Source organism: Mytilus californianus, unplaced genomic scaffold (genome assembly GCF_021869535.1).
Source record: "Mytilus californianus isolate M0D057914Y unplaced genomic scaffold, xbMytCali1.0.p SCAF_5, whole genome shotgun sequence".
NCBI lineage: Eukaryota > Metazoa > Mollusca > Bivalvia > Mytilida > Mytilidae > Mytilus > Mytilus californianus.
Window position 1 is genome coordinate 21,804,114 of NW_026262701.1, and position 25,897 is coordinate 21,830,010.

The 25,897-nt window shown below is 33.2% G+C and overlaps 1 protein-coding gene across 1 annotated transcript; it reads right to left on the reverse strand.

Moving 5' to 3' along the window:
* Positions 1 to 4,130: 4,130 nt before the first annotated feature.
* LOC127702684 (monocarboxylate transporter 12-like) lies at positions 4,131 to 21,901 on the reverse strand. Its single transcript, XM_052206984.1, has 5 exons — positions 21,741 to 21,901; positions 16,983 to 17,126; positions 10,556 to 10,699; positions 9,025 to 9,843; positions 4,131 to 8,463 (listed from the first exon to the last, which is right to left on the reverse strand). Exons 1-5 carry the CDS (start codon positions 21,787 to 21,789, stop codon positions 8,252 to 8,254), a joined length of 1,368 nt encoding a protein of 455 aa, XP_052062944.1. The 5' UTR covers positions 21,790 to 21,901; the 3' UTR covers positions 4,131 to 8,251.
* Between the last annotated feature and the right edge of the window lie 3,996 nt (positions 21,902 to 25,897).

The following is a 25,897-nucleotide window of genomic DNA, read 5'->3' on the forward strand; positions in this document are numbered from 1 at the left end:
CATCATAGATACCAGGATATTAATTTTTTCAGCCAGACGCGCGTTTCGTCTACAAAAGTTTTTTTCCAAAAAAAAGCCGAGTTAATTGTTGAAGTCATATGAAGCAATATTTATTCAAAATATTCTGAAAGAGGAGGAAAAAAACATCCATCAATATAGTTTATTTCACTTTCAGATGTATTGATGTCACTAAATAATCTTTTTTTAATAAATGAGTTATGCCGTCTTATTTTATTCACAAGGACAACTGAACGACAATAATTTCAAATTTCCTATGGTTAACGTCTCATTTGAGTAGTGAAATATTTTCTTTTAATCCCAAATCAGTTTCCGTATCGCATTTACAAAATTCAACTGTTTGTTCTTATTATGGCGATGGGTATGCTCTTAACTAATGAAAAGTTCACCAGCAAGGTAAAAAAGTATATGGTCGCAAACATGAAAGCACTATAAAAAGTTAAATCACAAAAATACTGAACTCCGAGGAAAATTCAAAACGGAAAGTCCCTAATTAAATGGCAAAATCAAAAGCACAAACACATCAAACGAATGGTCAACAACTGTCATATTCCTGACTTGGTACAGGCATTTTCTTATGTAGAAAATGGTGGATTGAACCTGGTTTTATAGCGTTAAACCTCTCACTTGTATGACAGTCGCATCAAATTCCGTGATTCAAATGAATACATGTGTGAACTTTCATGGAAACAATCTCCTGAATCAAAGGACTCGCACTTACGACTTCATATCTATTTTTACAATCATATTTGATTTCACAATAGTATTTGATATTGGCTATTTAAACTTATTCTAAATATTTCGTTCATACATCTTAGATTATTTTGAACTGTAAAACATTTTTTTTAATAATTGAAGGTAGAAGATTCTACTGGAAGCAGGGATATGTCATTCCGATTCATAGGTGTACGTTGTGGAATCTCCTGCATGTGTCTTCTGTTAGGGCCTTTCATAGAACGCTTTTGGAATTTTCATAGATATCGAAACGGTGATATGTTCATGTTTGACTAGGACATCAAGGTGGTAAATGGTGTTGATCAGATAGAAGAAAATGAACAGCTGGACCTTAAAGAATGTCGTTCTAAAAACATTGACAAAGAATTCGAGGTAAATGAAATAGCTGAAGAAACTCAACAACTATATCCTTAATAGGATAATTGATGATACATTTAAATACTTGTATTTAAGAGAGAGAAAAATTTGAGTTACTTAGGAAAGCTTCTAGAAGAATTAACGAACATCTAAATATTGTCTTAAGCTTCAAGCCACATCAATGCGCAAAAATGTGTATCCACTATGTAAGGTAAAGAAATAACAACAATTGCTAAATGTTCAACTTGAAATATAACCACCGTAACTCATAGTCACATTGAACATTTTCATAATTGTGACAATCATCATTTCCACAAAGCATTTTTTAGTATTTCGACACAATTATCAATATGTTAGAAATAAGTGATTATTGGTAAGTAGGATTTAAATTTTCATGTGTTTTACTTGCTTTTAAATATTAAGGAAATAAATTTGCGGATTGCATATATACAACAAATAAAAAACAAACCTATAACGTCATTATTCTAATGACGAGAATCAATATATTATATATTTCCTGGTTTTATATTGCTTTAAATTGAATTAATTAAATTCATTCGTTTGATTATAATATACATAAGGTCAACCATTATTTATACACACAAGTCATGCACAAGTTTTGCCCTACCCACCATCTTTAAATGTAGAGGATGGTATGCAATTGCTCCCATGCCGACCTTGTCCGACGTCAATGTTAAAATGTAAATAAATGACAAACTACTATAGGAAGCTTATTCGTCTTCATTCAATACATTATCCAATCGCCTCTCTAAATTATTATTTCAGATAAAACGAAACATTTTAAACAACATTTTATTTCTTTCAAAAATATATAACACGTTTCTCTAACACAGTTTACAATAAAACCAAGATATAAAAAAAAGATAGCTTAACATAATAAAATGAGATTACATAAAGTATATATCATCCTAAAAATAAGAATAAAAAAAACTCATTACAAAATTCTGTCAAAAATCGTAAAACTGGATGTGTTGTTCTAACATATTCCATAAACAGGACAACTTGATTATGTTTTATTATGCATAAAATACAAATAATGATACTGTTAAACATACAAGGACTTTTCAATCAAAGAGTATAAAATATGATTTGGTTCAAGAAGGTAATATTTACAATTCCATTTTTTCTATCTAGAACAGTTCTTTGGTTTTTCAGGGTGCTTTTATCGTTTAATTCGTCAGACAACCCATTCTTCTCTTTGTCTTTTCATTGCTCCTCTTTCACTATTTACCTAATACAAGTCTACAAGTAACGCTTTACTACAGAATAGTAAACCTCATTAACTGTCACATATTTATTCTTAGTACAAAGGATAAAAAAGACCAAGACAGATGGAAACACCACAAACATATTATATAACAAAACAAGGAAATAAAAAAAAATTAAACAATTCAACATGTGAAATGTATGTTTGCTTCTTTCATCAACAGATTGCACTCAAGAGATTATATCCCTTTGAATTTACGGCAGGACGGTAGGAGGCAAATTTACAAATGAGCATGCAAGTCATAATTTGGCCTCTGAACATTCAAAAATAGTAAAATTCTTCAAACCTTTGAGTAAAACCTATGCGCATTTATAAATACTAAGGATAAGATCTCAATGAGGTCAATTGGCAGTTTTGCACTAAAGGCAAAAAGTTTAAAGTCCTACTGCCAATGTTTAAGGCAAAATTCTAAAATATAAATCCTAATGTTTGTCAGACTTATATCTTTTGAACATCTGAAGGATGTTATTCTATAGATTTAAAATGATTTTTGATGTTCGTATTCAATGGGCTAAAAATGGACTTCTTCATACCTATAATTTATGCTTGTTCTACATATAATTTCAATTCATTTAGTACCATTACTGCATATCATTTCTTTTTTCTTAGAAATGCAGAGGTATGTGTATTAACAACAAAATCAAATATATAAAACAATATCTAAATGTAAAAAAATGCGGTAACACAAGTAATAATTAACCTAAAAATATACACATAAAAATGAGGTCATTAAAAATTAAAAACCAAAACTTAATACTGACTGCAATGAGATTACATTTTGATCTTGCACATTTGATACACAGGGCAACTTTATAGTTGTCAATTATTTTATACATGAAATACAGATATAAAGTAAACAAGAAATGATTGTAACAGGATGCTGTGACGAAGTCTCCCAAACGAAGCTCCCATAATTCGAAATTCCAAGTGTCGCATGACATTGGACAAAGTCCAGTGAAAATTGGTTTGGTCCAGTAAAGTATATGCATTAGTGATGCCTGGGGACTAACCCAGTATATCATTCAAATCATCTTGGCATGACAAACCAGAATATATATGGTTTAGGGGTGGGGATCTCGACCATTTACAAGATACTAGAACATTGGGGGTGGGGGGAACCCCTGGGGACTGACCCTATACATCATTCAAATGTTCGGGACACGACGAACAGGAATATATATGGTTAAGGGGTGGGGATCTCGACCATTTACAAGATATTAGAACATTGGGGGTGGGGGAACCCCTGGGGACTGACCGTATACGTCATTCAAATGTTCGAGACATGATGAACAGGAATATATATGGTTTAGGGGTGGGGATCTCGACCATTTACAAGATATTAGAACTTTCTCAAATGGCAAGGGGTCGGGACTAACCCTGTATATCATTCAAACCATCTTGGTATGACAAACCAGAATATATATATGGTTTAGGGGTGGGGATCTTGACCACTTACAAGATATTAGAACTTTCTTAAATAGCAGGGGGTGGGGGTGACCCTTGGGGACTAGCCCTGTATATCATTAAAACCATCTTCGCATGACAAACTAGAATATATATGGTTTAGAGGTGGGGATCTTGACCACTTACAATATATTAGAACTTTCTTAAATGGCAGGGGGTGGGGGTGACCCATGGGGACTAACCCTGTATTTCATTTGATGTGCTTTATCATGACAAACCAGAATATATATGGTTTGGGGGTGGGGATCTCGACCATTTACAAGGGTCGGGATGACCCCTGGGGACTAACCTTGTATATCATTCAAACCATCATAGCATGACAAACCAGAATATATATGGTTTAGGGGTGGGGATCTTGACCACTTACAAGATATTAGAACTTTCTTAAATGGCAGGGGGTGGGGGTGACCCCTGGGACTAACCCTGTATTTCATTTGTTGTGCTTTATCATGACAAACCAGAATATATATATGGTTTAGGGGTGTGGATCTCGACCATTTACAAGATATTAGAACTTTCTCAAATGGCAGGGGGTCGGGATGACCCCTGGGGACTAACCCTGTATATCATTCAAACCATCTTAGCATGACAAAGCAGAATATATATGGTTTAGGGGTGGGGATCTCGACCATTTACAAGATATTAGAACTTTTTCAAATGGCAGGGGGTCGGGATGACCCCTGGAGACTAACCCTGTATATCATTCAAACCATCTTAGCATGACAAACCAGAATATATATGGTTTAGGGGTGGGGATCTCGACCATTTACAAGATATTAGAACTTTCTCAAATGGCAGGGGGTCGGGATGACCCCTGGGGACTAACCCTGTATATCATTCAAACCATCTTAGCATGACAAACCAGAATATATATGGTTTAGGGGTGGGGATCTCAACCATTTAAAAAATATTAGAACTTTCTTAAATGGCAGGGGGTGGGGGTGACCCCTGGGGACTAACCCTGTATTTCATTTAATGTGCTTTATCATTTAGAACATTTTCAATTAAAAAGATTGTGTCCATCACAAACGGTTTTCAATTTATAATCATTTGAAAATTTTTAAAAATAAAATCCCATAGGGTTCTATAGTAAAACCCTCCTTTCTTTTGCCCCTCAAAGTACCCCTTTATAAACCCCAATGCACAAACAAAACCCTGATTGCACCACAAGACATGTTAGTCTAGCATATTGTGAAACCCTAAGTTAATCTGACAAGCGGTTTTGGAGAACGCGTGCGGACAAGTTCAAATTTAAAAGCGGCGGAAGAAGAAGAAGAAGAAGAAGAAGAAGAAGAAGAAGAATAATAATAATAATAATAATAATAAGAACTGAGCAAAACCAATAAGTCTTCCCAAACGAACCAAACTTCGTTTGGGAGACTTAACAAGAACTTTTCAGTAAAAAGAATACAAATAAATGTTAACAGTTTACAGTAGAAAATTACAACTACAATTAAGTTATATATACACAATGACACACACCATGGATCCCTATCATTATACCATAAAAATAGGCATACTATAATTTCTGGTCTATATATATCTTATTTCAATTGTGTTAGAAACGGTCTCTATTGTAAAAGTAGCACGCATTAAAAAAAATGTAATCATTAAAATAACATTTTTTGAACAAAACAATTAACTGTTAATTTTTTTTATAGAAATAGAGATTTTCAAAGTAAAAAGCATTAGCGTAAATAAGAGGACAGTACATTCTAAATTGTAATATCGTTTCAACATTTAAAACGAATTTTGTTGATGTTTAATTACTAAATTAAGTTAATTCAACGACAATTTTCACTACAATTGCAACAATGGCAGATTTTTTATCTGTAACAAACAAAAATAAAAATCATGCAGAATCTTATCGCAGTAAATAGAAGTACATGAAGCTAAGCCACAATTGTAAAATATAAGTCAAATAACAAATTGAAAAGAATTAAATCAGAAAACGATTCAAGATTGTTTTCACATTGATTGCAGCCAGCAGATAAATTTGTAGTACTGGAATTCAAAAGAGTAAAAAGGGAAAACTCTCATGAAATAATGTATGATATTTCTGTTTGGCAATTTTTTCTGTTTTGATATTGCACTAAAATTCTCGGAAATGTTCATGTCCAAATCTTAACTAATACATGCATGTTTATACTTAAACCAAATCCATACCTTTTGAACGTATGAAAAATTGGTTAAGCGCTGTACTAGTTTTTTCCGTACACAATGCTTACAACTAAAGTTAAATTTAGTCTTATACAATGTATTTTCTCAGAACTAGGCCTATTTCATAAAAAGATTGTAAAAATGTAAGTTTTCATAAGCGAATTATTTTTTGAAAATTATGTTGTTTCATAATTTTGTCCTTTAAAAGTTATTTGTTCACTTTTTTATTTAATTGCCATACACTGCCACACACATTTCATACATACAATGTTTGGTAAAAGATACATTTTAAATTGGTATAAGATACTTATAATGAGACTTAGTACTTGTAAACACTTATTACACTTTCTAATATAGCAATGATGTAGGGTTTTGTTATAGCAAATGTATACACTTACTTTTAAGTAAATATTTTTAAAAGTGAAACATTATAGTTAATTTCAGGAACTGGACATAATGTTAATTTGCATTATACACATAAGTATGACCTTGTAGTATTAAATCGTCTAGGAAAAACAATGTCACTTTATTGGAGTAAAAAAGGCCTGAATTATATACCAAACAGATTAAGTAATCATGAATTCGCTCTCAGTATATGTCAAGATTTTTTTACACTGCATTACTTCGTCCTTATGAAATTGAAGCTGTTTTTGTTCATTTAAAATTCTTTTTATTTATCTTATTATAGGTACAGAAACATTGAGATATAAAGGGGCAATGTTGAGATTTTCAAAACACTTATTTTACTCTTCACCATGTTATAACATCTGCTTAATCAGGTACCCAATGTACCCAAGAATCACTGTCCTATATTCAGACCTAACTATCATTTTTTTTCTAAAAAGCCAGATGCTAAAGGAATGCATGTTGAAAAATGATTCATGATCTTCTATCACTATAACTTGTTCGATTGCACCTCTATAAAGATTTCATATATGAAAATACATTGATAACATATAAAAAACATCATGAATATACAAAGATATGAAACAGTATGAATATACAAAGATAACATATGAAACAGTATGAATATACATAGATAACATAGGAAAACAGTATTAAGTGTAAAGTCAAATGTAAGCATACATTTTAGTTCTAGATGAGAATAATCGTATAAATACACTTTTCCCATTGGAATTCCTGGAACTTTGAGACATCAAACTTACTTCCAACTTTCATAGAGTATTTAATCAAATACTGGACCTCAAATATATATTTACTTAATACTAGTAGATTATGGTTTCTCAGGATTTCCTAGAATAATCGACATCAAATGGAACTACATTTATACAATATATTTATATTTTGGATTTTCTTGATCAATTTGGATTCCTTTGATCACATAACATAGTAACTGATGTAACTGATATCATTATTTGTTGTTAGGGATCATCTCACTGTAACATACTCTCAAATACAAATTGCCCTATAATCAACTAACATTCCTGATCATACAAAGTGTCTGTCTTACTTTCATTCAATTCCATGGAGGTTTGACAAAGATATTGATGTTTAAAAAAAAATTAACCACAGACTTCACCTAAATGTAGAAGCCGCCGACGACGAAATGTAGAATCTCTATATCATGCTTCCTTGTAAATGCTACAGGCTCAACAGTAAACCATGAAAAAATTTGGAGATCAGCAGAAGTGTATCATGAATGCTTCCACTACTGTCAATAAACTTCTGTATTTTTTAATGCAATAATGAAGATATAACTGTAAAAAACAAAGTCCAGATTCAAAAAAAAAACCTTTCAAATTCTATAAAATTCAATTCACATTGAGCTAAACCATGAGGATTAACAATTTAATCAAAGGATACAATTTACAGATCTTAAAGATATTCCATCCCATTGTAATGAGATTATTTACAGATTTAACAAATTAATTCAAGTTGTAAACATTTTACATAATGGCTTTTTCAATATCACATCCATATCCCGAGACACATCTATAGTCCAGAGAACTCACCTCCACGGATTATATTGTTTGAGGGTTGATACCATGTATGATATCGATAAATTTATATCATCAACACTTAGTTATAAACTTAAAACAAATATTTATCACGTGATATGACATATACATATTTTGATACGTTTTGATATGTTGCCGTTTAAAGCACTTCAAATACACGATACCTTAATGTAAAAACTAATTACATATGGCCAGAATTGAGAATACTAGTAAATCGAAACATGAAGGTTAAGAGTAAAGGATTTTATGATCACTCTTTAAGAAGGACACTTTCTTCAACTTCTCCATTTACTTCTTCTACATGTTTAGTATCTTCAATAATAATAGTCCCAGTGTTTTGATGACAGCACCAACAACGTTCAATCATCGGACCAGTCGAACAAAACAAGAATGATAGAGCACTAAGCAAGCCAGTAAAACGAAATGACATGTTCCAACTCCCTGTAGCATCTTTCAACCAACCTACAATTCAAAATGTATTCTGTATTATTTCTCATGAGAACCTGAGATCACCCCCAGTTATTGGCGGAGTTCATGTTGTTCAATCTTAAAAAAGTTTTTTATGTTGTGTTTTGTTTACTGTTGTTTGTCTTTTGGTCGTTTTTCGTTTCTTATAATAGCATTGTCAGTTTGTTTTCGACTGATCAGTTTGAATATCCTTTTAGGTACCTTTCGTCTTTTCCAATATTTTAGTTGCTTACATTCTGTGTAACCTCATTTTCTGCATTCTTACATGTACGTGGTATTGTACGAAAATATGACAGTTATTTTTACATGTATCTGACTTTTGGTTTTGATTTGGTGAACTGATTTTCAAATATTTATCTCATTTGGCAAGATCAATATGTTGGAGTAGGTTTGTATTTTTAGATTTATAACTACTATAGCTCTTATAATATTCTATTACCTAAAAGTGCACACAAAGTTTTAGATTGTAATCTCTATTTAAATTTTGCATTTTACTACATCTCTTGATTTAACAATCTATAAATATTTCTTGAATTTGTCTTATAAAAAAATTACCTGTAATAGGTTGGCCGATTAAGATTGCAAAGGCACTTGCCATTGACAAAAGTCCAAATGCTGGAGAAAAATTATCAAGTCCTACACAATCAACCATCAAGACACCCATCAAGCTCCAAAAAGATCCAGAGAAGGTTCCCATAAGTACGGCATAACATAACACTGCTTCTTTGTATGGCAAATGCGGTATACAAAAAGCAATGATTGTACTAACAAACGTACACACCATAAATAAATGAGTACGAGTAATAATGTTCAAGTCAGCAAACCATCCTAAAAAAGCCCTGGCTACGATTTCAGATCCACCTAGTAAGGACACAGATAATGCTATTGTCTGTTTTCCAAATCCTAAAGATTGTATATGTCCAGGTAGTGCTACTAAGTTTCCTGCAAAATTAGCCGTTTGAAAAAAAATAGCACAGAACAGAATTGTATATTTGGGATTGTAAAACAGATCTAATTTGAAGATTCTTGTTTTGGCTTCATTAAAACATCCAGATGGTGTTTTTTCTGGTGTTTCAATCTTCTGAGGAGTAGCTAAAGCTATTTCTTCCTCTGTTGTTTGTTTCTTTTTCAATAACTGAGGCGGCTGTCGTAAAAATAAACTTGCAGCACACGTATGGAAAAAAACCGCTCCAATAATAAGCAAGGCACCATGAAGTCCATATTTATCAATCAAAAATCTATACATATACGGAAAAAAAAGACTTCCAAAACCACTAAAAGACACCATCAGTCCATTGGCTAAACTTCGTCTCTTTTTAAAATAAAAACTTATGATGGTAGTACAAGGAGCAAATATCAACCCGTAACCAGTACCTGTAGATTAAAAAAAAAAACATTTAATATGCTGATTACTATCTCCACCCTTTTATGTACAGTTTGCTTTTCACATATGATAAAGTGATTTATAAAACATAACCAGTTGGTCTTTGAATTTATGTACTAAGTTGCTATTCACTCACTTTTATTATACAGATTAAAAAAAGTACACTTTCCCATCTATCTCAAATTTTTGATGTAGAGTTTGTTTTTCAAATATGGGCTAGTGATTTAAACAAACTATACTCATAGTTCTTAACAATTGATATTTAAATTAAACTACAGAGCTGTTACTACAACACTTAAATTATGTGTAAGAAATCAATAAGTTAATTCAAATAATATAAGAAGAATATGTAATTTCACATATAATTTTACCTATTCCCATTTTTGAAATCAAAACCTGTAAAGGGTCATAATAATTTCTTACATCCACTTTATTTGAACTTTGGTAGAAAGTTGTCTCATTGGCAATCATACCTCATCTCCTTATTTTTATATAACTATGGAAGATTAAGGTGAAAATTGCAAAGGCAGAATGTAGACAAAGTCTAAATAAATGAAATGTAAGGTCTTGTGTTTTTTTTTATTTGCTTTAGCCAAATTTTCTTCCTAAGGAATCGAAAGAAGATAAAAAAAGAAAAAATGTCATGCAAATTGTAACAGGTATTTAACGTTGATATACAAGGATTTGATATTGATAACAAACCTGCAACAACTCCATAAGTCAAGTACAATATGTCCATCCTTGGAACAAAAGCACTGGCTGTATATCCAATTAAAACCAGCACACTTCCTATTGCCATCATTAACCGATATGTGTATCTTTCTCCAAGATAGTTGGAAAATGGTCCTACAAACACTTATTACAATAAACTATACATTTAATTAACTTAAGTTTCATCAGGGTGCATTTGCTGCATTTGCTTGCTTGACTGATTATGATTAAATGTATATTAAATGTTTTTGAGATCAACATGGGGTCATGATCTGAAGATTAAGATGGACATGTATGGTTTTACACTAGTCATTTTTGGGGCCCAATCATAGGTTGCTGTTCGATGTGAGCCAAGGATCCGTGTTGAAGGCCGTACTTTGACCTATAATGATTTACTTTTACAAATTGTGACTTGGATGGAGATTTGTCTCATTGGCACTCATACCACATCTTCTTATATCTATGTACACCGTAAAATCAGTTTTAATATCAAATACAGTTGATGTTTAGCTTGTAGTTATTGAGAAACCGACTTAATCATGAAAGTTTAAGGGTGAATGACAAAGCATTAAAATTATGTCAAGTTCAGATGAACCCTATAGTACACAATGATTTCCGTCTATCAACGGGTAGTATTTTTGAGGAGTCGGATGTTTGTAGTCGGTGTTGTCTGTGGTACTGCCCAATAGTTTTAGTAAATCTTGTTACTTAGTATCCTTTTTTACTTTATAACAAATAGTTGACATAAAACTTAAAGTTACCTTGAATCCTTTACCATAAACGCGTAACATGATCAATTAACCATGAAATGAGGTCAAGGTCTAATGAACCCTGGCAGACAGAGAGGTATACCTTTAGTTTAATAGTAGTACACGAGAAACAGACAATGACAAAATCTTATCATTGATAAATGAACCATGAACTTAGGTTTTGGGTTTGCTTTACATGTTCACTTTATTTTCATTTTTAAATTCAAATATAGTTGATATATAATGTGAAGTGACTGTGAAATTGTCCTAATTAAGAAAACTTACGTCGTCAAATAAACCAAGAAAATGAGGTTAAGGCAAGATGAATCATGTCAGATGTTTATTTACACTTTACAATCATTCTATACAACAAATATAATTGACCTATTACTTATGATAACTTACAAACAGTCCTTATAACGAAAACTGACAACTGAATCAGGATTTACGTATCATTATTTCCTAGTGTGAAGTATACATGTGGATTGTTCAAATATAAACCGTACGGTTAGAGTTGTTAACTTCTACGTCATTTGGTCTCTGGTGATGAGTTGTCTCATTGGCAATCATACCACATCTTCTTATTTTTATATGTGTTCATATATATATAGATTGCCTAACAATGTAATTTTAACACACTATGTAGTATGTAAATATAAGAATGTTTAAAATATTTACAAAATGATGAAAATAAACGCAATATTTCGCTAGACTAACTAGCTTTATCAAGCGTGCATCTATCCAGGTGAAATCGGATGTAGATGATAAGAAACTTTTGCAGCTCAATGTATATGTTGCACTTGAATTTAGCTGCCTTGAAAATAATACATAATTTGGATGAAGTTCAAGATTTTTACAAAATTGGTAGTTGAAGTTAGCAACGTCCATTGGCCAATATTACAGGATAAAAAGGGCGATGCTGTGTACTAAATTATTCTTTATCTTTCCTGTATCTTTGGCCAATATTACAGGATAAAAAGGGCGATGCTGTGTACTAAATTATTCTTTATCTTTCCTGTATCTTTTCTCATCTTTTTCGTTAAGATCATCAGGTTCTAAAGTGTGGAGTTGGTGGATCCAAAATTTTTCTCTTCTCCTTCTCGCCGTGGTGTCCCACTCGGTGTTGACTTCTATGATTTGGAAAGTAAAATTATCAAAAGAATGTTTCGTTGAACGAAGATGTCTTGTGAGAGGACAGTTTTTGTTGGTTTTGTACCATGAACGATGGTTATTGAGCCGAATATTAAATTTGTCCATTGTTTCTCCCACATACTGAATGCCACAAGTGTCACATGTTAATATATAAATTGAGTTCTCCGTTTTACAGTTGGAATTTGAGTAGATGGTATAATTTTGTTTAGTAACGGAACTGATGGAAGAACTGCTTGTATTGGCAGCTTTACAACACAAGCAGTTCCTTTCGACCACATTGTTTGTAGCAACCGGGAGATGGAGTAGGCTGCTTTGCTAATACAGATGTCACTAATTTGTCACGGATGTTTTTAGGTCTTCTGAAGGCCATGACTGGTGGTGAGGAAAATACTTTTTTAAGATTTGAATCATTTTCTATAATTTTCCAATGCTTCTGAACAATGGAAGACACATTTTTCAAATCAGGATGGTAAGTGAGTACAAGGGGTGTTCCGTTAGCTGCTTTATTTATATCTTTGTACTGTTGAAGTTCTTGGCGACTAGTTTTGTTTGCTCTTTCGAAAGCGCTATCAATGATGTTGTTATTGTATCCTCGAACAACTAGATGTTTACGTAGTTGTCCAAGTCTAGCATTTTGCGTATTTTCAGTAGAGCATATTCTCTTGATTCGCAATGCCTGGCTGAATGGGATGCCACGGGAGCAGTGTTTAGGATGGCAACTTTTAGGAGAAAGGAATTGATGTTTGTCCGTTTGTTTGGTATGAAGGTCCGTTATAATGGTTCCGTTCTTGATGTAACTCGTAGTGTCGAGGAAGTTTATTTTCTCCATAGATGATTCATATGTAAATTTTATTGAATGGTGGAAAGAGTTACAGTGTCCTAGAAATTCATTAAGATGTTCTTGTGAATCTGTCCATTTGAAGTCAATATCGTCAATGAAACGGAACCATGATAAAGGCTGGTATAGAGCACTAGCCAAGAGGCGTTTTTCAAGTTGGCCCATAAATATGTTGGCATATGACGGGGCCATTTTTGTGCCCATACTAGTACCGTCTATCTGGAGATAATGTTTTTCATTGAAAGAGAAGTTGTTGTTCTCTAGCACTAGTTTCAGAAGTGTAACAAGGCATTCAGTTGCAGGATTTTTTTCACTACGAGTGTTCCATACCTCTTCACACGCTGCTATTCCTTCGTCTTGTGGAATGTTGGTATATAAAGAAGACACGTCCATGGATGCAAGTATAGTATTGCTTGGTAGAGGATTGAGGTTTTCCATTTTCTTTAGATAATCAGTTGTATCTTGAATGTAAGAGGTAGTACTTTCACATGAGGTCTTAGATGATGGTCTACAAATTCTGATATCTTTTCAGTTGGATGACTATTTGCTGAAACAATTGGTCGACCTGGATTGCCCGTTGTATGTATTTTAGGCAACATATAGAATCGTCCGGCCTTTGCTTCGTTCTCAAGAGGTCGGAGATAATCAAAGGTGTCATTGCCTATATGCTTTTTGTCGTAAGATTTGAATTCCACCATAAACTTCCTTGATACATCTAGCACCCTCTCTGTAGGTATAATAAACACAGATATATACTCTAAACCTACAGATACTCATCAATACTTGTCGCCTGAAAGTTGCCATCCTCCACACTGCACGAAGAGCATTCTATACAGCCAAGCTCTCAGAATAAGGCGAATCTGCTCCTCTGAAGACACTGCAAAACAACGTCTGGGGCAGCTCAAAGGACATTTGAAAAGAAGGGGATATAAACACAAAAACATCAAAAATAGTTTTCGAAAAGCGGAATCCATCCCCAGAAGCAGTCTGCTAACTTACAAAGAAAAACAGAAAAGTAAAAGAATCCCATGTGTGCTCACCTACCATCCATGCCAGAGAAATAGTTTCAAGACCATTCGTGATCATTGGACACCAATCGAGAAACATTCTAAGTTATCCAAAATCTTTCCTGAGCCTCCCATGATTGCCTTCAAACAACCTAACAGCCTGAGAAATATACTTGTCCGTGCTGACCTTTCCAAACCTAACCATACTGTAGGTAAATGCCAGCCTTGTGGGGATAAGCGCTGCAAATGTTGCAACCAATTGCAGCATTCATCAACATTTCACAGTAAGACCACAGAAAAGACATACAAGATCTTCTGCAATGTCAACTGCAAAAGCTCAAACGTGATTTACGTTCTTGAGTGTCCTATATGTGGTCTCCAATATGTTGGTGATTCTATGCAGCCATTTCACAAACGCCTTAATGGCCACAGGAGTGACCTCACAAAAAAACCGTATATTCCTGTCAGCCAACACTTCAGGTTACCAGATCACAATCTGAAAGATTTTGATCTCATGAAGATCCTTGTGATCGAACAGGATTGCACATGGCAAAATAGGCAAAGAGAGAATCGGGAGAAGTTTTGGATAAAAACACTGGGTGTCCTCCATCCAGATGGAATCAATAGAAAGAAATAATTAAATTTACAGTCTAATGTTTATATTATGATATTCAGGATTTTGGATTAAAATCAATCGACCAAAACTTACCTGTATTATTATTGATCTATGTTTACACCTTATACATTATATATCAGTATTGTTAAAACTTTTAACACTGAGGAAGGCCATTTGTTGAGCCAAAATATTTGCAATTATTGTATAATTTATATCATCTGTTCAGTTTTTCCATCTTTGTGCGATGATATTCAACACTTTTTAGTGTTTTGTTTTCCATCTATTTATCGGTATTGTTACACAATCTTTTAGACTCATATAATTTTCCTTGTTTGTGTAGTATTGTCAATTTTGATGATCCAATACCTATTAAGTTTACTGGTTGGTAGATTCTTATAGACTCTATATATATATAGACTCTATATATATATATATAGGCTCGTCTGAACCAGTGACAACTCTAAACAAGCTCTCAGAATAACAGATTTATCCATCGGATCACCAGCAGTGATGGTGATACATGGCTGTGTACATTCTGTATATACAACTCGTCTAAACATCAGCTCAACAATGTTAGATCTGCAAATCTTTTGTTCTTCCCTCGCCGGAATCCCGGCGAGGGAAGAACAAAAAAAATTTGCGAAAGCAAATTTACAGATCTAAAATTGTTGGGCTGATGTTTAGACGAGTTGTATATATATATTTCTCTAATTCTTCGTCAATTTATCCCTTTCTGCACCCATTGTATAAAAAAATTTAATCAACGTGTGGTTCGTTTGATCTCAGTTCTTCATTGGTTAAAATCCGATTGTGACGTCGAATTTTCTTGCTTTCCTCTGAATTTCCTATTGTGACGGCATGAAAAAAGGCGACCATGCCTGATGACGTCACATAGAAAGAACACATCTTTTTGCAGATCATTCGAAAAGAAGGAATAAATTTGCCTGCGTATTGTTTGAAAATCATTAGAGAAAGAGATTCTACCACCAAATCTCGTGTAATACGATATTTATCCACTCTCGGCAGTTAAATTTTAAATATTTAAAACGCTCGGCGAGCCTCGCGTTTAAAATTTGAAAATTTAACTGTCTCGAGTGGATAAATATCGTATCACACTCGATGCAGTGGTAGAATCTATATATATATATGTTTGCGGTATACCATCTTTTCCGCAAGTTTATTGTTTTCTGTTTGGTAATAAATTAATAATTAGATCTATTTTGTTACATCTTGTGATCCGTTTATTTGGCAATCGCCAATGGCAGTCAGCAGGGTTTAAGAACATCAGTTGTTCGACCTGCTAGTCAAATGCGTTTTGTTAAAATATACTTTTTCACTTTTTTGGTCTTTAGGAAAATGTTGTTTGTGCTGTATTTAGACCCCTCTACCAAGAAATTTGTTTTGAATGCACGCGTATAAAAATTGCGGATTTTATCCAACGCAATCATAGGTTTGAACGTTGTTTTCAATTTAGACTTGTTTATATATATATATATATATATATATATATATATATATATATATATATATATATATATATATATATATACAAGTATAAATTGAAAACAACGTTCAAACCCATGATTGCGTTGGATAAAAACCGCAGTTTTTGTACTTGTGAATGCAAAACAAATTTCTTGTTAGAGGGATCTAAATACAGCACAAGCAACATTTTCCAAAAGACCAAAAAAGTGAAAAAGTATATTTTAACAAAACGCATTTGACTAACAGGTCGAACAACAAATGTTCTTAAACCCTGCTGACTGCCATTGGGGATTGCCAAATAAACGGATCACCGATGTAATAAGTGGATCTTAATTATAAATTTAATACTAAACAGAAAACAATAAACTTGCTATATATATATATATATATATATATATATATTCTGTCAAAAATTCGTTTGCCACCAACCGGTCTCTTCTTTGACTTTATGGGCCATCTTGCCTCTCTTAAAGGCCTTGATGACTGATTCATTTCAGGCTAAATCAAATTGAATGAATAATTCAAACTCATATGATATGCTGTTATTGTCATGTAACACAACAATACTTACCTAATCCCATGAAAAGCAACAAGCATACACTTGATATCCATGCTGTGTTACCGGCACCAGCTTCATAGTATTCTAACAACTCCGTGTATAACACACCAAAGGATTTAACACCTCCAGCGATGATTAAGTATATTATACCACAAACTATAGATAAAATATCATTAAATAAGTACTTCTGAAGGTACACAGACTGAGTAAAATTGGTCTAACTCGTTCTTGTGGTTTAGAAAATATACATTTAATCTCATATACGAGATCGTCAATTTAAATTGCACTAGACTATACTTGTCATCACAATGTTAAAGTTTCGAAGGAATGTAAGAATCTCACCGAAGTCTAGTTAAACAATTTATGGGTGTTTATACCCATTAGCGAAGGTAACATTCATAACTAAGACAATGACATGCTAAAGTCATATGAACATACATGTTCTAGTAGAGGTAACAGTAGTTTATCGAGGTTCAAATTTCATAAATCCACCAAGAAGATAAAAGCAAGGTAAAAAGATTAAAAAAAAAACTAAAGGAATAACATGAACTCCTATAGGAGCGAGACTGGGTGCTTCGACAGGACAATCCACTCTTAGTCAACATGTCACAATCGATAAATTAAGAGATCAGACGACCCTTCATGGTATTGAATTTTCAATAAAAAAAATTTATATCGTGTTATTTTTATTTTTTTTGTGACACATCATTTCCAACCAACTCTGGAGGTGACCGTAAAACTTATGAAGTGTCAATTTCAGCTGTTCTTCTTTATAACATTGTTGGAGCAGTTTTCGTGTCAAGAGTACATACTTTATGAAGTCCGCATAGTGTTAACACGAGTGTAAGGTATCAATTGAGATACGTCATACGATTGGGAAGAGGATATATTACTGCTTAGAAATGGAAAGTTCATAATTGGAAAGTTGAAATCATCACTTCCATAGATTCTAGTCTGAAGTCGTCCAACAGTATTAATATCAAGGAAAAGTTCAGTATATGAAAATGGTATAGAATCGTTAGTATCCTCAATCTCAAGTTCATTAGGATATATGAGATGCAATCATTCACTGAAATGTGGGTTATTGAGTGACAGGATATCCACAATACATTTGAAAGTGAAATAACAGAACATTGCAGGAAATTTTCGTTTTATTCTTTGAGAACGGTCTGTATGAATTCTGCTTCAACTGAATACAAAAAGTAGACCAGTAGATACGTACAATTAGTATCAATGATAATACCGACTGTCTGTTCAAATGTCAATCCACCTTTCAACAAATATTTTGTCAATAAAAAATTCAAGCATTTTGATGATATCATCTTCGGTGTATTTGTTATTGGAATCAGTGTGGTTCTTCACAAAGTAATACTTTTCATGACTTAAAAAAGGAATTTAAATCTTCTTTCCCCATTATTTTTTTTCTTTTTTTTTTTTTAATTGGTTTAAAAGAAAAACTGATTAATGAGTAGATGAAGTAGATCATTCAGTTTAGCATGTGGAATTGACATACACGCTGGGTTTCACTTTAATGAGCTTCTTCAAATGCTAGCAATCCATATGATACCCGGTATCTGAGACTACTATAACACAGAGATTGGTCACTCGCGATTTTGCCATAAAACTGTGTCTACTGCTTATTATTCTCTTTAACATGAAATAAAACAAAATGAAAATAGTTTTTATCTATTAATTGCAATTATCACTATTTATTTTTAAAAAAACATTTTTTAATCATTATTAGTTTTTTTTTTTTTCGTTATGCGACTCCTGAAAATGTGAATGAATCTAAATGTGTATAGATTAATTTCATTAATCTTGCATTATGTTTAACTGACAATTGAAATTTTACAAATGGGTGAAAGAGGTCCTTTAATTGTATCTAATATACAAATATTTCACCTGTGAGGACAGGTAATTTCGAAATCATGGGAGATGAATTTTGATTTCACAGCTGGGTGCCCAAGATACACGAAGGCTCCGTTTATTGTAGAAAACCTTGTCAAATATCGTCGGTGCACTTGTGGATTCGCTGTGAATATGATTAAGATACACACTGTTGCTGATTATAAATATCTCATCACCTGAATTTTTTCTTTTAAATTTTTTGGCTTTTAATCAATGATTGTTTCAATTTAAATAGATTTTTAACAAAAATGAAAAAAAAGGTTTGATCATGCAGTAATTGCCGATTTCGTTTTATTTTTGAATGTTTATTACCTATCCCAAAAAGAAAGATTTGTAGTGTATAAGATTTGGTAATAATGCGAGAATCTCAAAGGTATAGAAATGTGACAAAATTAGATCCAAAGTTTTCCCAATGTGATTTTTATTTGTTAACCAATTCTTTCTGAGCTTCCGTTTTTTAAAGGAATAATTTAATGAGGATGTTTTTTTGGTATGATAATCAATATATATATTGCCGCGATCGTGGCAATACCTATTCTTCAGTTTCCGTGGTCATTTAAGAACAAAGCAATGCCCAATCAAGAAAAAAATTTTGTGTCAACATTTGTGACATGAAATCTATTTTGAGAACCACTGTTTCGATCTATTCAATTAAAAAGTCCGTTTTTGAAGAAATATCAAATTTTCAATTTCAAGCCAGAAATGAGTCACAAATGGATTAAACGTGAATTAAAACTAAATTCCCTTTTAAACGACAAATTGGTATTTCACATGATTACAAATTTAACATCACCGTATAAGATTATCATTATAGACTGCATAAGTATTATCCAGGAAACCAAATATTAGTCTGAATTTTTTCCATTTAAATACAAATTGACCTGCAAGACCTCATGTTCTAAAATATGCACCTTGGCTGGTGTACGTTTACTTCAGGGGAACTCTAATGTAGACAAAATGGTGTTTCATATAATAACAAATGTTACATCACTGCATAGCATTAATAATAAAGAATGCAGTAATATTATCCGGAAAACAAATTGTTCATCTGAATTTAACCCATTAGCAATACAAATCTAATAAGCAACCTATGCAAAAGTTTCAGAATCAACTGACCATGAATAAAGGGCGGGGGGGGGGGGGGGGGGGTTGGGGGGGGGGGGGGGAGGGACTAAATAATATCCCTGTTGAACTGAGATGTGCCAACGGTAATACAACTGCATACCAAATATCATTGACTACATATTGGTGGTTACACTTAAACTGACCTTACACAATCCGTAACAAATTGTTAACATCGCCGACGGAAACATCCCGTCTGTCTCGCTTCCAAGACAAAAATGTTGAAATCAGGAGTGGATAGACATTACAGGACAAAGTGTCTAATCAATCTTGTAACTTCACTTAATGATCTATAAAAAGTCTTAACATTGTTATGTCTCACCTTATTTAAAGCTAGATTTTTTTAAAAAAAACATGAATGTAAGATACTACAGAAGTCGCTGGAGCATGATTAAATCTTTCGCAAGTAAATGTTTAGGTAGAAAACTGGGAACAGTATATCTAACTATATAATCAATATATATGTTCCTGGTAGAAAATGTATAGCTTACCAATTTGAACCTGTCAGGATTAACGGAAAGAAAACAACAGTATACGGATGAACGGCGATATTGACAACATTTTCAATTATGCGGAAAAAAAATATGTTATCGAATGTTATCAAATTTTTATTTTCCTTCTGTTCCTCCTACAAAAAATACTGGAAAAATGACCTCACAATGTACTACATTTACATGCAGTTATCAAGATCCTGATGTACAAACGGTATAACCTACATTTTCAAATAAACATAACGGTAAGGTGCAGTGGGGGAGAAACACAAAAAACATTTTTCAAAATGTTTTTATATAAAAAAAATTGAATACGTGGACGGGAAGAAAATAAAAGAAGAATGTGTCCATGGGACACATATGTCCCTGCTTGTAAATATGTAAAAGTCAATGTACTAACTCAAACCTATTGACATTTTGTCTTCCTTGATGACATTTAATTCTGTATGTTGAAATTAGAGATAGAGTGCGCTAATTATTTAATAACAAAGAGTAATGAGGTTTCTCAAGAACAGTGAAAGTGACGACATCCTAATTCGAACTTGATCAGTGTTTTGGGGTAATAAGCATTGTGTAAAAATTGTGTCCAATTTTCGCCGCGCTTCATCCCGGACAGCCTCTATTACTGGACCTACCTATTGTATTTATTGTTTCTTTGTTCTCGTCCTGAACATGCATGACATATTTGCCACTGGAAGTTAAGTCACCAACTATCAATCAATTAATCCGTTATATAAATAAATGAATTGTATTTGAAAGACAATACATAGCTTTACAAGCAACGGAACGAACTTGGCGAGGTTGTAAACAAATTAACCAGATGAGACTCCAGAAAAATGAAACATGTTTCAATCTTATAACTTTAGTATGTCCAGTTCTCGTTATCTTCTGATACTTTAATATGGGTCTTCAGTCTATCCTTTGGTGACACCACCTGATACTTGAATTGTATAACAGAATGTAAATTATGTAAATTTTAGTAAAGATTAAAAAAGCAAACTTGAAAATGACCCAGGTGTGAATGAATTGCAGAAGCAATAGACCCTACCACTTTGATGTTCTAAAAATTAACTATATACAACTGCATATTGAAGTTAAAAATTAGACGCAAAAAAATAAACAAATTATATATAGTACAGCAATAGGATACACTTCTTAACTTTAAGTGTTTATTTTTTTATATAAATACCGACAGTCCCGGTTTATGTTTTTCAAGAATATATCACCTTACTATAAAAAAAACACTTACATATTAAAACAACCCACGAGTATCCCCGGTCAACATCCGTGTTCTTCATAGTCACACAATTATTTATTCCATGGTTTTACTGACCATGTACAATCTGAAAACATAAAAGCGATATGTTGGTTCATATTAACATATGAATTAAAACATCAAGCACTTTTTGACATGAACATCAATGTTCTAAATATTGACACTAAAAAAATTAATACATACATTTTTACTGCTGTTGTCTGTTCTATGGTCGGGTTGTTGTCTCTTTGACACATTCCCCATTTCCATTCTCAATTTTTTTTTTTTCATTTTTAGCAAACATGACGTAGTAGAATATTCACTCATTTCCTGTATGAAATTACTTGATAATTGGATGGAATATGTTCCGGAACATTTCAGTCAAGAAAATCAATTTTGCTGTAATATAGTATTTTTAAGAAAATCTAAGGTTAAAGTATACAGACCACTAAACATGTTATTTTAAGGAGAATTATGTAACTAATTAAAAGCTTAAATACAAACGATCACCATGATTAGTAATGTGATCATCAGCAAAACTATATAAAGTCATTTTAATTAAAAGAAAATAATACAGGTCTCCTATATTTAGGTCTATTTGTGTTTCTAAAACTTCTTTAAAAATACTTAGATTTTACAGTAATGATCCTTTATTTGGGTACATTAGGGAGACTTCGTCAGGTAAACGTAAATGTGATTCCTTTAGGAACAAGCATGCCAAATATGCATCAAATGAGTCAATTGAACGTGCAACTTTTTGGTTATGCAACTTTCAGATGCACGGGTGTCATTCGGGTTATCGAGCGAATTGATCGTGAAAGAATAACTAACGGTGGTCAAGCATTGCGATCAGATCGTGAAAGATCTGGTATCGGATCGTGAATGCAGTTAAGTGTAATTCTACTTCGAAATCTATGAAACAATCTGCTGTAGTTTCAAAAGGTGGAACAAATTAGAAAAAAAAATATGTCTGTCAAAATGATTCAACTTCCATAATAAAACTGTGCACTGAATAAATAAAATAAATTGCTTCGCCGAGCGCAGCTGGATACGACCGCAGAGGTCCAACCCTGAACAGTTGGGACAAAAATGGACACAATATTCGCGCTTGATACAGATCTGAATTTGGATTGTTATTCAATATTTGACACATAATAGGTTTCTGACACAGAATAACTGTACTCAAAGAACTTAGAAATGGTTATATGATTTGAGTTTATATTCATTTTTTTGCTTTTGTGCAATACACTTTGCTGTTGCGAATTGACCCCTCCCCCCCCCCCCCAAAAAAAAAAATTTACCCCCCCCTTTTTTTTTGCTTTTGTGCAAAAAACTAAGCTGTTGCGAATTGACCTCCAACCCTCAAAAAAATTTACCCCCCCCCCCCCCCTCCCCCCTTCTTTTTCAAAAAACTTTGTTTTACCCCCGTCTTTTTTTTTCTCAAAATAATATTTGAAGAAATTTTCTTTTTTGATTTCTGAAATCTTGAGAAAAAAATGTCCCCCCGCACCACCACCACCATTTTTTTTAAAACTTAATCTTTATATGTCAGATAGTCCATTAAAATATATTTATGTTATCACTTGAAAAAGTTCATATTATTTTTGCAAAAGTTTATTTTTGTTGATTTTTTATCAAAATTGATCGTGAAAGATCATTCAACGCATTATTTGGATCGCGAAAGACAAGGTGTGACCAAACTTAATGATCAGAAAACAGCGTTTGTTTACCAATTGATATACTTGTAATTGGTTGAAGTGTGTAATTACTTTTAAGAACGTAAATCATTGCTTTAATTTTTGTTGGTGATATATGTATATTTACCCATATGTAGACCTGTTTTCATTTGAAATTTCATGAGGCAATGCTACGCGTAACTAGGCATCCAAGATAAGACCTACATCAGCTTAAATGGCGATGGTCATTATTGTATATACATAATGCTGCATCTACAAACGAAGGAAGCGAGAGGGGGTCTGGTGGTTTTCCCCCGGAAATGTCTTAATGTGTGCTTTTTTGTTTTCGAAAGGGTAATGGTTATGCATAAGTCCACTCTGTGTTTTTGTTACTTGTTTTTGCTTTGTATCGATCTGATGAGTTAAGCCCTTTCCAACTGAATTTTATAGTTTGTTCGATTGTTGTTCTGTTACACCACTGTCCCAGGTTAGAAAGAGGGTCGCTAACAAGTTTAACCCCGCCACATTATGTAGGTGCTTGGACCAATTCAGGAGTCTGTATTCAGTGGTTGTCGTTTGTTGGTGTATATCATATTTTTTTTTCGTTCATTGTACATAAATCAGGTCGTTAGCTTTCTCGTTTGAATTGTTTTACATATGTCATTTCCTGGCCTTTTATAGCTGTATGGGTTTTACTCATTGTTGAAGGTCATACGATGATCTATAAATGTTAAATCCTGTGTCATTTGGTCTCTTGTGCAAAGTTATCGGAAATCATACCGCATCTTCTTAATTTTATATTATATCAAATAAGCTTTATCGTCTAATTTTACACAAAGGTGTATTGAAGATTTTCTTTCCTTTAACAATACGAACTTTTCTCATTTGGTCCCATTAATAGTCTACAGCGGTCATCTTTTAATACCAGTGTCTATGACAAACGAATTGATTTCAATTTTGAAATTATAAAATTTCCTTACCTTCGCAGCGATTTGCCAACTTCATTCGCCTATGAAGTATACATTTCTGAACTCATACGATTTTCAAGAGATTGCAGCTGATATTCAGATCTAGTTTGTGAAACGTTATCAGTGCCTGCGCAAACAATTAATGAACTAGGGTTTAAGGTGTTAACTCTGTGAAGCATTTTATCTACCTTACTGTTTTATCTTTATTTGCCTTTGTACTACTATAGTAGTATGTTCCATTTGATCGTATGCCTCTTGTCGTGGTTCGGTATATGTGCATCCAGCTTTCAAATTTTTGACCTTTAGCGTTCTTTATGTGGGTTGGTCAAGAGACGCGATAATGACCCATGAGGATTGTTATAACGTAGTTTCATTTTGTATACCCTTATACTTATATTTTAATTTTTATGAATTTTATCGGGTTAGTGTATATGTCATTATGAGAGGCGACCCTTACGGAGCCCCTTAAGAGCCAAGTTTGCCGGACATTTAAGCCGGTGCTCACTAGTTTGAAAAGTCGTGCACACGACATCTAAAAACTGGTGCGCATAACTTTCAAAAGCTGGTGCGCTCGACTTTTAAACTGGTGCACACGAGTTTGAAAGTGTCAAAGTCATGCGCACCAGATCTTGTAGGCCGTGAACACCATTTTTGACAGTCGTGAGCACGTGTTTGAAAGTCATGCGCGCCAGTTTGAAAGTCATGCACACAAGTTCGAAAGTCGTGCGCACGAGTTTTCAAACTGGTGCGTGCAAGATTTAATATCCGGCAAACGAACTGGCTGGCGTATTTGTTTGATTCGATTGTAAGTGTGTTTGTCGGTGTGAGCCAATGCTCCGTGTTGAAGGCCGTACTTTGACCTATCATGGTTTACTTTAACAAATTGTGACTTAGATGGAGAGTTGTCTCATTGGCACTCATACCACATCTTCTGATATCTATGGAACGTTAAATTAAGCTGTATGTCTGTGATGTATGCAACTGGAAGCCAGATATGATCACGCAAACCAATTACTAGTAATTCTGTTAGTGTTGCTCCCCTAATTTGGCAATATTACGGAACATTAAACAACTGTCATACAAGTGGGCGTATAAGCAAGCAAGACAACCAGATTTAACCCATTACTAGTATTTGCTTAGGAAAATGCCTGTGCCAAGTCAGGAATATGACTGTGGTTTTTCTGCTCTTTTGTTTTATACAATATTTTTTCCCCAATTTTTACAAAAATCAGAAAGGATCTTCGTATTACAGATATGACTATGCATAAAAATTAAAGGGCATCAGATGAGACAATCTTAACTTTTCAAACAAAATAAAACTTATGCAGGACGGACAGACACCCTTATATTGTAATAAGAAAACTAGTCGGTGTTATATTATCAAAAAATCAAATCCAATGGCATTGAAACATTATAGACCTATTCACAAACAAAAGTGAAGCGGAATAAGTCATGTAAATCCAATATGTTGATATACCGATCACAAGCATAAATAATCAGTTGTTTA

Bases quoted from the DNA above. Each gene is read 5' to 3' on its own strand.
- LOC127702684 (XM_052206984.1), bottom strand. From the start codon at position 21,789: ATGAAGAACACGGATGTTGACCGGGGATACTCGTGGGTTGTTTTAATA. The intron at 10,700-16,982 runs GTAAGTATTGTT...AAGTGTTTGTAG, and splicing joins GTTGCTTTTCATGGGATTAG to GACCATTTTCCAACTATCTT. The intron at 8,464-9,024 runs GTAATTTTTTTA...TTTGAATTGTAG, and splicing joins AATCGGCCAACCTATTACAG to GTTGGTTGAAAGATGCTACA.